At 44.5% G+C, this 13,516-nt stretch overlaps 1 protein-coding gene across 1 annotated transcript in view; it reads right to left on the bottom strand.

Moving 5' to 3' along the window:
* Window positions 1-2,046: 2,046 nt before the first annotated feature.
* Window positions 2,047-13,516, bottom strand: part of carhsp1 (calcium regulated heat stable protein 1) — a 44,538-nt gene continuing 33,068 nt past the window's right edge. Inside the window, exons 3-4 of the mRNA XM_078417576.1 lie at window positions 10,648-10,770; window positions 2,047-3,783 (exon numbers count right to left, since the gene is read on the bottom strand). Coding sequence (XP_078273702.1) covers window positions 3,621-3,783; window positions 10,648-10,770 — 286 coding nt within the window. The 3' untranslated portion in view covers window positions 2,047-3,620. The remainder of the gene's footprint in view (window positions 3,784-10,647; window positions 10,771-13,516) is intronic.

The raw sequence follows: 13,516 nt of genomic DNA, 5'->3' as shown, positions 1-13,516 counted from the left end.
GAGAAGGAATGGGTGACGTTTCCAGTTGAGACCCTTCTTCAGACTGATGTCAGGGGAGGGGGCGGGACAAAGATAGGATGTAGTTGGAGACAGGAAGACTAGTAGGAGAACTGGGAAGGGGGAGGGGATAGAAAGGGGAAGCAGGGGCTACCTGAAGTTAGAGAAGTCAATGTTCATACCTCTGGGGTGTAAACTACCCAAGTGAAATATGAGGTGCTGTTCCTCCAATTTGCACTGGGCCTCACTCTGACAATGGAGGAGGCCCAGGACAGAAAGGTCAGATTGGGAATGGGAGGGGGAGTTGAAGTGCTGAGCCACCAGGAGATCAGGTTGGTTGAGACGGAGATGTTCAGCGAAACGATCGCGGAGCCTGCGCTTGGTCTCGCCGATGTAGAGAAGTTGACATCTGGAACAGCATCATTTGTTGAAGGTACACAACGACCTGCTTCTCGCCATCGACACCGGCGACTGTGCAATCCTGCTCCTTCTCGACCTCAGCGCCGCGTTCGATACAGTGGACCACACCATCCTTATTGACCGTCTCCGGTACGCGGTTGACATTGATGGCACTGCCCTGAGCTGGTTCGCTTCCTACCTCAAAGATAGGAGTTTCGCCATCAACATAGGCAGTTATTCCTCTGCTCCAGCTAGCCTCTCCTGCGGAGTTCCACAAGGCTCCATCCTAGGCCCCATTCTCTTCTCTCTATACATGCTCCCCCTTGGCCAAATCATTCAAAGGCACGGCATTTCTTTCCACTGCTATGCTGATGACACTCAGCTTTACCTCCCCCTGAAACCCAACAACCAGTCAAATTTAAACAGCCTCTTACACTGCCTTGAGGACATAAAATGTTGGATGGCACAGAACTTCCTCCAATTAAACGAGAGCAAGTCTGAGGTCATCCTATTCGGCCCCCCCGACTCCATCAAATCGATAACAGGCAGTCTTGGAAGCCTATCCTGCCTAGTCAAACCGCATGTCAAAAACCTCGGCGTGATATTTGACTCTACATTAAAATTTGACAAGCAAGTCAATGTTGTGGTAAAAGCCAGCTTCTTCCAACTTCGTACCATAGCTAAAATCAAACCTTTCCTCCAATTCGACGACACTGAAAAAATCATTCACGCTTTCATTTCCTCCCGCCTAGACTACTGCAACTCCCTATACACTGGGATCAGCCAATCTTCCCTGTCCCGCCTGCAACTGGTCCAAAACGCCGCAGCGAGACTCCTGACGGGTACCCGCAACAGGGACCACATCACGCCGATTCTGGCCTCTCTCCACTGGCTCCCTGTACGGTACAGAATCAACTTCAAGCTCCTCCTATTCACGTATAAAGCCCTAAATGGACATTCCCCCCCTACATCAAAAATCTTCTAACCCACCTCTCTAACTCCAGGTCCCTCAGGTCGGCCGACTTGGGGCTACTCACTATCCCGCGGTCTAGGCTTAAGCTCAGGGGTGACCGCGCTTTTGCGGTTGCAGCTCCTAGACTGTGGAACAGCATCCCTCTCCCCATCAGACTCCTTTAAGTCCAGGCTCAAAACCTATTTCTACTCCCTAGCGTTTGAGGCTCATTGAGGAGGCGCTGTGAACTGTTTTGTATGTGCTGTTATGTTTGTGTGCTACTGTATGTTTCATTTTTTTCCTTAGTACCTAATCAGATGTACAGCACTTTGGTCAATGTGGGTTGTTTTTAAATGTGCTATACAAATAAAATTGACTTGACTTGACTTGACAATAGATGAGGTTGGAGGACTCTATTGCACAGGTCATTCTGTTATTGATTTATTTCCCCCTGCAATTATTGTCTACTCAATAGATAACCAGATTTAAATTCAGGTTTAAAATTGTTTATTCTTGATTACTTACAATTAATTATGAACCTTTAAAAAAAAATCTACCCTCCTAAAATACCTTTAAAAACTAAGTTGGTAAGCAGTCTGAACACAGGAAAACGAATTACGGGAAGGTTTCATTTTGAAAGTTAAAGTTGCTTTGCAATGTACAAGGCTGTAACAGATGTAGATTAAAACAATGCAAGATTTTTGTTTTATTTAATTTTATTTGTCCGCTATTCAAAAATACAGATAATACGTAAATGCCAAAAGGCACAAAATGATACATTAATTTTTTTAAGTTTCTAGATTCCAATAGTTAGATTTAACAGCACGGTACATTAAAATACAATATTCATATTGGTAAATATAAACCACTTGATGTCATGGGGTAAATCAAACTGGTCATTAAAGAGTTGAAAATTAAGGCACTGAAGAATAAAAATTATTCTTCACAGAAGTCAGGAACTCAAAGACACGGCAACATCTCAAGTTCTTTTACACTGAAACACGACAGCGGGTTCAGACTCGCCCCTGTGCATGATCACCATGCAGGGCAGTCCCAACATCAGCCATTACTAACGGCTCTTAGAACTCCCAGATTGAACTCCCATTAATTAATATTCCCTCCTTTATGCTGACTGAATTAATTGATCTTACACATTCTGCATTAGTTGTTTTTAAATAAAAGTACTCCAAGGAGGTAGCAGCGTAAAATGTAACGTAACCACAGATGGGAAAAGTGATATCAGCAGAAGAAATGTTGACACCAAGAGCCGATCTCTTTAAAGCTGAATCCCCTTTCACCTCGTTATGACGTTTAACTTCGGGTACCACTGGGGACAATAGCAAGCAACTGCCAAGACATGACATTCAATTGCCAGCTCTAATGTGCTTCCATTAGCCAATACACCAAAAGTTTCTAAGAAAATAGAAGATTCACAGGAATCTACAATATAAAAACCCAAATTACGTGTGAATCCAATGAAAACTGGTCGGCAAGATTTTACAAAATGTCTGGCATTTATCACCAGACTGGTCAATCAGTGCTGTGCTGGAACAATTCCCCGACAGTCAGGAATCAGCAGTGTCAAATCAATGTAGGTATAATCAGAAGGCACTGCATTTTTCAAAAGGGTGAACCTCCAGAAGTTCGGACAGCAACTCCGCATGCTGCTAACACCAAAGTAATGAATGTAGGTGTGATGATTATCTCCATTGCAACCACGTACATTGTGCATTGAGGAGAGAGGGAATAGTGTGGTGCTCTGAACCTTGGAGTAACTAGTTTGGAGGGAACTGGGCAGAAGCCAATTCACATTCACATCCTGGAGGAGTGCATCACGCACACCAGACAATATTACAAGATGACTTTCCCTTAACATGACTAAGCCCATAATTAACAAACAAGATTCTCCACCAAAGAAATTCAACAAATCTATAACTAAAATTAATATAACTTGCAGGGCAGCACAGTTTTAAATAAAGTTTAATTGCATTTTGCTGCCTTAGTAAGAAAGTGTGGCTTTTAATATAATGATTTTGGGGGACTACACGTTTGAAAACTCCACATGTACATTCACTGGCCAAGTCACCTCAATAGAAAACATGCACAGTATGCGTGATATTCAAACTATCAGCCAACTAACTGCTTCATTGTTGGAGCATTTAAAATACGACACCTTTGTGAAAATATTACCGTCGATCCTGCCAGCAGTTGGTTGGACGAGGCTTGCTCATACTTACTCCCTTGTTAGACAGCAGGATGGGATTGTTGGTCGTTACGGGCTGACTACCTGTCCTGACCATGTTTCGTGTTTGGTTCCTGGCACCAGGTGGGTGATGACCACCTCCACAGCCTGCTTCTTCTCGTTCTTGGGAGGAATAGAACACACCTTGTACGAGACCTCGTCTCCTTCCATTGGCACGTATTCCCCTTCAACACTGATGAGAAACAGAGTACAGTTAGCCAGCCTACAACATAGGGATAGACACAAAGTGCTGGAGTAACTCAGTGGGACAGGCAGCATCTCTGGACAGAAGGAATGGGTGACGTTTCGGGTCGAGACCCTTCTTCAGACTGATCCTCCTCCATCGAGAGTCCCGCCTTCCCCTTTCCACATGGGGAGGGCTAGGCTCTAGAATACCCAAATCCACCTGATTGACAAATACAATGTTATTCAAAAATGCACAAAATCTTGTAAATAAACCTAGTTTCCATGAAAGAACAAAAATTGACATTCAAATAATATGTATATATAAAATGTCTATTCATATTTGAATAAATTGTGTATTCAAATATTCTCAGGGAGGTCTGGTATTATTTTCACACCCACAAACTTATCCATAACTTATCAAAACATTAGCAGTTATGTGCTACTAACTTGCATTTCTTAACAAATGTTCTGTTTTTCATGGATATCAGTCTCACAACAGTTCAACACAAGGACGTTGAACGCAAGGAGTTTGCGTAGGGAGGGGGTGGTATTGTGCTCACTTTCAAGTCACTTAAAATTGTTATCCCAGACAAAAGCCGAGACCGCCTCAGAGGCCAGCAACCAGCTTGGGAAATGGAGCAACAAGGACGTGCAGATGTGTTGTGCTAAATCGACATCAAACCTGTGGTCAAATCATCAAGTGTGGCTTTTAATACCATACACCCAGATTTTAATAAATAAACAAGTTAATTCTCTGTCATAAACATTTGAAGTTCCGTGTGATCTTAGTCAAAGTTTACAATGCAAATTAGGGTGTACAATAGCACATGTAAAGGCTGGTCGTATGTGGCTCGGTCACTGTTCATTTCCATCGAGTGACTTGGCCTCTAATGTCAACACCGCTCTACTCTGCCATAGTGAAGCACACCTACGTTCCTTTTGGAAATGTAAACCACTGAGGGACTGCCGCACAATGAAAGGGGCAACTCAATCACGACAGGCAAACAGAAAATAAAAACTTCTGCACATTTTTAATTGCACAAAGTGCGACATCAAGAATGTCTACACTTTCTCCAGCTTAAGGGATACGAGTCTTTGCAATTAGGCACCCGGACCACTGCAGATGCTTACATCAAGTGTATTAAAATATTGAGTCATGTATTTGGGTATGAAGGAAATGGAGGGACATGGGAAGAGACTGCTGTCATGATCCTAGTTGGCTCCTTGGGTTATTTCACTATTACTTGTGACTCATTTGCTTCCCTGAAAACGGTTTCATAATTCATAATCGCAAACTGAAAAATCTTTATTGTTCAATTGAAATGGCACCCAGGAAAGGTCATTATGCAACATACAGTATTTGTTCCACATTCCACAAGACTTAATTTACATATTAATTTACTGCTGACTACACACTTCAACGGGCCTCCAGTGCAGAGCTTCTGGCATGATCCAACCTCACATACGTTGCACCACTCTGACCTCAGCAAACCAAACTGTTCTTTCAGTGTACGGTAAAAATCAGATCTAAAATGGATCCCCACTTTGAATTGGAAACTTGCTTTGTGCCACCAAGTATTCATGTAGCAATGCTATTCCTCCTCCCACTCCCAATCCTGAAAATTGCACAATAAAGGCAGAAGATTCTGGAAACAAAATTAGGTGAGGCAGGTGGAGGCAGATACAGACTAGAAACACGCCAAGCAACATGAGTCACAGACTGTCCTTGGAGGCTGATTGAATGTGAAGAGGAAAAAAATAGTTACGACAAATGTGGGTCCCTTGAAGACAGAAACAGGTGAATTTATTATGGGGAACAAAGAAATGGCAGACAAGTTGAACAGGTACTTTAGATCTGTCTTCACTAAGGAAGACACTAACAATCTCCCAGATGTACTAGGGGCAGAGGACCTAGGGTGACGGAGGAACTGAAGGAAATTCACATTAGTCAGGAAATGGTGTTGGGTAGACTAATGGGACTGAAGGCTGATAAATCCCCAGGGCCTGATGGTCTGCATCCCAGGGTACTCAAGGAGGTGGCTCTACAAATCGTGGATGCATTGGTGATCATTTTCCAATGTTCTACAGATTCTGGATCAGTTCCTGTGGATTGGAGGGTAGCTAATGTTATCCCACTTCTTAAAAAATGAGGGAGAAAAAAAGCAGGGATTTATAGACCAGTTAGCCTTACATCGGTAGTAGGAGTGACGGGATTGGTCAAAGTCAGCATGGATTTATGAGGAGGAAATCATGCTTGACTAATCTTCTGGAATTTTTTGAGGATGTAACAAGTAAAATGGACAAGGGAGAGCCAGTGGATGTAGTGTTCCTGGACTTTCAGAAAGTCTTTGATAAGGTCCCACACAGGAGATTAGTGGGCAAGATTAGAGCACATGGTATTGGGCTAGGGTATTCACATAGAGTATTGTGTGCAGTTTTGGTCTCCTAATTTGAGGAAGGACATTCTTGCAATTCAAGGAGTGCAGCATAGGTTCACAAGGTTAATTTGCAGAAAGGCGGGACTGTCATATGATGAAAGACTGGAGCCGCTGGGCTTGCATTCACTGGAATTTAGAAGGATGAGAGGGGATTTCTACTATTTTATATGTAGAAACATATAAAATTATTAAGGGATTGGACACGCTAGATGCAGGAAACATGTTCCCGATGTTGGGGGAGTCCAGAACCAGGGGCCACAGTTTAAGAATAAGGGGTAGGCCATTTAGAACTGAGACGAGGAAAAACTTTTTCACCCAGAGAGTTGTGAATTTGTGGAATTCTCTGCCTGTGAAGGCAGTGGAGGCCGATTCACTGGATGCATTCAAAAGAGTTAGATAGAGCTCTTAGGGCTTAGCAGAATCAAGGGATACGGGGAGAAGGCAGGAATGGCGGTGCTGGCTCAGACGGCCGAATGGCCTACTTCAACAGTTCAACAGAGCTTTATTTGTCATTCGGTACCAAGGTACCGAACGAAACTACATAGCAGTCACACACAAAAAAGAACACAAGACACATGACCCCAACACAAACGTCCATCACAGTGACTCCAAACACCCCCTCACTGTGATGGAGGCAACAAAACTTCCACTCTCTTCCCCACGCCCACGGACAGACAGCTCGTCCCCGACCGACCCGCACAGTCCCCGCAAGGGGATGGAAGTCCCCGCGGCCGAGTCGCACCGGGCGCTGAGACGTCTCGCGGCCGAACCGGGTGATGGAAGGCCCCGCGACCGAGCCGTGCGCAGCTAAGTCCCGCGGCCGAGCCGCACCGGGCGATGTTAGGCCCCGCGGCCGAGCCGCACCGGGCGATGTTAAGTCCAGCGGCCGAGCCGCACCAGCGATGAAAAGTCCCGCGGCCGAGCCGCGCCGGGCGATGTTAGGCCCCGCGGCCCGGGCACTGTTAAGTCCAGCGGCCGAGCCGCACCAGCGATGTTAGGCCCCGCGGCCGAGCCGCACCGGGCACTGTTAAGTCCAGCGGCCGAGCCGCACCAGCGATGTTAGGCCCCGCGGCCGAGCCGCACCGGGCGATGGAAGGCCCCGCGGCCAAGCCGCACCGGGCACTGTTAAGTCCAGCGGCCGAGCCGCGCCGGGCGATGTTAAGTCCAGCGGCCGAGCTGCACCGGGCGATGTTAAGTCCAGCGGCCGAGCCGCGCCAGGCGATGGAAGGCCCCGCGGCCGAGCCGCACCCCGCGCCGTGAGGAAGAGACCTAAAAGAGAAAGGTTCCCCCCCCCCCCCCCCACACCACCACCCCCCCACCCACACCACCACCCCCCACACATACACAACCAAAAAACAAAAAAAAACATCCCAACACCGAAACACAACAACAAAAAAATGGAAAAAAGACGAACAGACTGCTAGCGAGCCGCAGCCGTTAGGCGCCGCCACTTCCGCTTCTGCACCTATTGTCTATGTATCTATAAATAAAACAACTGCTTTTGAAAGTGAGTAAAAAAAATGTAAGTGTCTGAGTGTTGGAGAATTTTAAAACTCTTCAGGGTCACTGCCCCAATCAAATATTTGTCACTTAACCAGTTTCACTGCCTATCCACCATGAGTCAGAGGAGCAGATAAAATATATTTTAATTAACAGATCTTAACAATATTTGCCAGTTTTTAAAAGCACCCTACTATGTAGACATAACATGTCAGCTAATTATTTGAAGATAAATATTTGGACAACTTGTCTGCTTTTATTCAATGACAGGAAATTTTAAATGAGAACAAAATGGAGCCCTGCTTCCCGCAAGCAATCAGTTTGAACAGATACACAACCTTGGAGAATTAACTGGAATTAGAACAATTAGTGTTACCCAAATAGTATTCCCAACCATAGTTCAGAAATGAATTATAAAAGATGATTGAACAGTTAAACATTGGTGTCAGGTCATCGTACAACTGAGTGACTAAGCTGCACACATCAAGGTGGCCTAGTTACCATGTGTTCACCCAGCAGTTAGTGTAGACCAGAGCTCTTTGCATGGCCAGGACAATGCCGGTACACATAAAGCACTTTACACGGTGCTATTGGCTGCTGTAGACAATCTACTTTTGTGGTGTGGCTTACTGTCACAAACAAAGATAGGCACAAAATGTTGGAGTAATTCAGCGTCTCTGGAGAGAAGGAATTGGGTCGAGACCCTTCAGAAAATATCCCGCTTCTTCAACCAATACCCTGTCCCGCTGAGTTACTCCAGCATTTTGTGTCTCCCTTCGGTTTAAACCAGCATCTGCTGCCCCTCCTACACGTCACAAACAAAACCAGGTTTATCAACAAAAAATGGCTGCAATAATATAAATATCCAACACAATATTTGATACACAATTTTTGCTCAAGTAAAAAGACTCAAGGTCAAGATTCCAAGGACAAATTGATGGATGTAGGGGAATAAAGAATATATTTTAATCTCAAACCTTAACGCAGGAATTTATTCTTGATCGCAGTTTATAGTAGAATAAAATCATTTCAGACAACAATGATAAATAACATCTTGGATATATAACTCTCCCCAACATTAAGGACTGGTAGAGTTGCTGCCTTACAGCGCTTACAGCGCTAGAGACCCAGGTTTGAACATCATGCATTTAAAAGCATGGAGATGGGAAGCTATTTGGGCCTGCCATCATTGACTTCACAAACCACAGAGACCTGCATTTAAACCAACATCTGACAAACACACCAACTGGTACCAAAGGATAGTTCCTGCCAGAACCACACCCTTAAGACAAGCTGAACATGCATCAAAATTGGACAATCTAAATTAAACTGAACTAAACAATCACGCTTCTGAATAAAAGGATTAAAAAAATTGAGTTTATAAAAAGCAAAACAAAATCATGTATTTTGCAGGATCCCATTATTCTCACAAGCAGACAAGTTACCACAAACATTTTCCTTCCAAATACGGTATCTCATTCAGATATTTTCCCCTGGGATACACCAGCATCATGTTTCAGTTTTTGCCCCTCATTGCCCGGACCACTGATCTGGAAACGCAACAAGGGAATTTAATTTTCAAGTAAACAAGTGTGAGGTTATCCACTTTGGTGGTAAGAATAAGAAGGCAGATTATTATCTGAATGCTGTCAAGTTAGGAAAAAGGGACGTACAACGAGATCTGGGTGTCCTAGTGCATCAGTCACTGAAAGGAAGCATGCAGGTACAGCAGGCAGTGAAGAAAGCCAATGGAATGTTGGCCTTCATAACAAGAGGAGTTGAGTATAGGAGCAAAGAGGTCCTTCTGCAGTTGTACAGGGCCCTAGTGAGACCGCACCTGGAGTACTCTGTGCAGTTTTGGTCTCCAAATTTGAGGAAGGATATTCTTTCTATTGAGGGCGGCAGCGTAGGTTTACTAGGTTAATTCCCGGAATGGCGGGACTGTCATATGTTGAAAGACTGGAGCGGCTAGGCTTGTATACACTGGAATTTAGAAGGACGAGAGGGGATCTTATCGAAACATGTAAGATTATTAAGGGGTTGGACACATTAGAGGCAGGAAACATGTTCCCAATGTTGGGGGAGTCCAGAACCAGTGGCCACAGTTTAAGAATAAGGGGTAGGCCATTTAGAACAGAGATGAGGAAAAAACCTTTTCAGTCAGAGTTGTAAATTTGTGGAATTCTTTGCCTCAGAAGGCAGTGGCGGCCAATTCTCTGAATGCATTCAAGAGAGAGCTAGATAGAGTTCTTAAGGATAGCAGTCAGGGGGTATGGGGAGAAGGCAGGAACGGGGTACTGATTGAGAATGATCAGCCATGATCACGTTGAATGGTGGTGCTGGCTCGAAGGGCCGAATGGCCTACTCTTGCACCTATTGTCTATTTAATTCAATTAATTTTAATAAACAGAAAAAATAGTATCAAAAATAGTAACCTGAAATTGTCATGGGAACAAACACATCTACCATTCCTATCCTGTCTGTGACAGCACTCACTAATGCGGCCGATTCCTACCCACTCTATAAAATGGCCACTGAGCTATCTTCAAAGTCCAGTCTAACGCAAAGCTGGGTGGCGTGGAAAGAGGCAGCAAGAGCAAGGAAAAGGCAATCCCACTTATTGTGGCATAAATTTAGTTAACTGACAACTCATTCTGGAGCGTACTTCCTTTTACCTAACATTTATGTGTGCTGGTTTACGAAAAGCAACTGCAGTTCATATGAAAGGAACAGCGTCGTAGAATCAGGAACTCTATAGTCAGTAACCATATTTGTCAAAGAAAGTTCTCGACCCGAAACGTCACCCATTCCTTCTCTCCTGAGATGCTGCCTGACCTGCTGAGCTACTCCAGCATTTTGTTAATAAATACCTTCGATTTGTACCAGCATCCGCAGTTATTTTCTTATACTACATCAACACACTATCGACTTACTCAGAGATGTGGGCAAAGATCTCCGCCCCTCCGTCTGTGGGAGTGATGAATCCATGGCCTTTTGAACGGGAAAAGCATTTGCAGACACCTTTGAAAATGGGCCCTTCAGCTGCCCGATCAGTTCTGGAACAGAACATTCAGAACAAAGTTAGTTCTTTAACTTAAGATAATCACATTTGTAAGAGAAAGAAATTATGTTTCAATCAACTGACTTTTCACTCCATTTATGCATTTCATTGGAAATAAATCTTATATCATTGACCTACATGCAGCAGAAGGATCACTGCACTGTGCTCACATGCAACTATAACAAAACCATTACCAAAACAGAGAGTTTTGTCAAAGACTAGACGACACAGCTTTAAGATGAGAGGGGCAAAGTTTAAAGGAGATGTGTGGGACTAGAGGCATGATGTGCCTTGCCATCATGTTTGGCACAAACACTGTGGGACGAAGGGCCTGGTCATAGAAACATAGAAAATAGGTGCAGGAGGAGCCCATTCGGCTCTTCGAGCCAGCACCACCATTCAATGTGATCATGGCTGATCCTCCAAAATTAGTATCCCATTCCTGCTTTCTCCCCATTTCCCTTGATTCCCTTGGCCCAAAGAGCTAAATCTACGTCTCTCTTGAAAACATCCAGTGAATTGGCCTCCACTGCCTTCTATGGCAGAGAATTCCACAAATTCACAACTCTGGGTGAAAAAGTTTCTCCTCATCTCAGTCCAAAATGGCCTCCCCCTTATTCTTAAGCTGTGACCCCTGGTTCTGGACTCCCCCAACATCGGGAACATGTTTCCTGCATCTACCCTGTCCAATCCTCTATGAATTTAATATGTTTCTATAAGATGCCCTCTCATCCTTCTAAATTCCAGCGAATGCAAGCCCAGTCGACCCATTCTTTCATCATATGTCAGTCCCGCCAGTCCGGAAATTAACCTGGTGAACCTACGCTGCACTCCTCAATAGCAATAATGTCCTTCCTCACATTAGGAGACCAAAATTGCACACCATACTCCAGTTGCAGTCTCACCAGGGCCCTGTACAACTGCAGTAGGACCTCCTTGCTCCTAAATTCAAATCCTCTCGCAATGAAGGCCAACATGCCATTAGCTATCATCACAACTTGCTGTACCTGCTGCTTACTTTCAGTGACTGATGTACAAGGACTCCCAGGTAGTGTTGCACCTCCCCTTCTCCTAATCTGACACCATTCAGATCATAATCTGCCTTCCTGTTCTTGCCACCAAAGTGGATAACCTCACATTTATCCACATTATACCACATCAGCCATGCTTCTGCCCTCTCACCCAACCTATCCAAGTCACCCTGCAGCCTCAAAGCATCCTACTCGCAGCTCACACTGCCACCCAGCTTTGTGTCATCCGCAAACTTAGAGATGTTACATTTAATTCCCTCGTCTAAATCGTTAATTTTTTTTGTAAACAACTGGGGTCCCAGAACCGAGCATTACGGTACCCCACTAGTCACTGTCTGCCATTCTGAAACGGACCCGTTAATTCCTACTCTTTGCTTCCTGTCTGCCAACCAGTTCTCTATCCATGTCAATACCCTACCCCCAATACCATGTGCTCTAAGTTTGCACACCAGTCTCTTGTGTGGGACCTTGTCAAAGGCTTTTTGAAAGTCCAGATACACCACATCCACTGGCTCTCCATTCTCCATGTTACATCTTCAAAAAATTCCAAAAGATTAGTCAAGCATGATTTCCCCTCCATAAATCCATGCTGACTTTGACCAATCTCGTCAGTTTTCCAAATGCGCTGCGATAACATCTTTAATAATCAACTCCAGCATCTTCCCCACTACCAATGTAAGGCTAACTGGTCTATAATTCCCCGTTTTCTCTCTCCCTCCTTTCTTAAAAAGTGGAGTAACATTGGCTACCCTCCAGTCCACAGGAACTGATCCAGAGTCGTGAGAACATTGGAAAATTATCACCAATGCATCCACGATTTCTAGGGCCACCTCCTTGAGTACTCTGGGATGCAGACCATCAGGCCCTGGGGATTTATCTGCCTCCAGTCCCAACAGTTTATCTAACACCATTTTCTGACTAATGTGGATTCCCTTCAGTTCCTCCCTCCCACTACATCCTCGGTCCCCTAGTATTTCCGGGAGATTGTTTATGCTTTCCTTAGTGAAGACAGAACCAAAGTACTCGTTTAACTGTTTTGCCATTTCCTTGTTTCCCATTATAAATTCACCTGTCTCTGACTGTAAGGGATCTACATTCGTCTTCACTAATCTTTTCCTTTTTGCATACCTAAAGAAATTTTTGCAGTCAGTTTTTATATTCCCCGCAAGCTTTCTTTCATGCTCTTTCCCCTCTTAATTAACCCCTTTGTCCTCCTCTGTTGAGATTTAAATGTCTCCCAGTCCTCTGGGTTGCTGCTTCTTCTGGCCAATTTATATGCCTTTTCCTTGGATTTAACTCCATCCTTGACTTCCCTCGTCAGCCACGGTTGAGCCGCCTTCCCAGTTTTATTTTTACGCCACACAGGGATGAACAATATCTGAGTTCATCTTTAAATCTTTGCCATTGCATCTCCACTGTCAACTGTTTTAAGTATAATTTGCCAGTCTATCCTAGCCAATTCCAATCTCATACCTTCAAAGTCTGCTTTATTCAAGTTCAGGACCCTAGTCTCTAAATTAACCGCGTCACTCTTGGCTATTTTGCAGTTCTACCCATACCGATTCTACAGCATCCAAGCTAATGTCTCTCCTTGCTATTGCATTAATCTCCTCTTTAACCAGAAGTGCCACCCCATGTCCTCTTCCTTTCTGTCTATCCTTCCTGAAGATTAAATACCCCTGCATGTTTAGCTCCCAGCCTTGGTCACCC

Source organism: Rhinoraja longicauda, chromosome 21 (genome assembly GCF_053455715.1).
Source record: "Rhinoraja longicauda isolate Sanriku21f chromosome 21, sRhiLon1.1, whole genome shotgun sequence".
Taxonomy (NCBI): Eukaryota; Metazoa; Chordata; class Chondrichthyes; order Rajiformes; family Arhynchobatidae; genus Rhinoraja; species Rhinoraja longicauda.
This window is presented reverse-complemented; position numbering and strand designations above follow the sequence as displayed.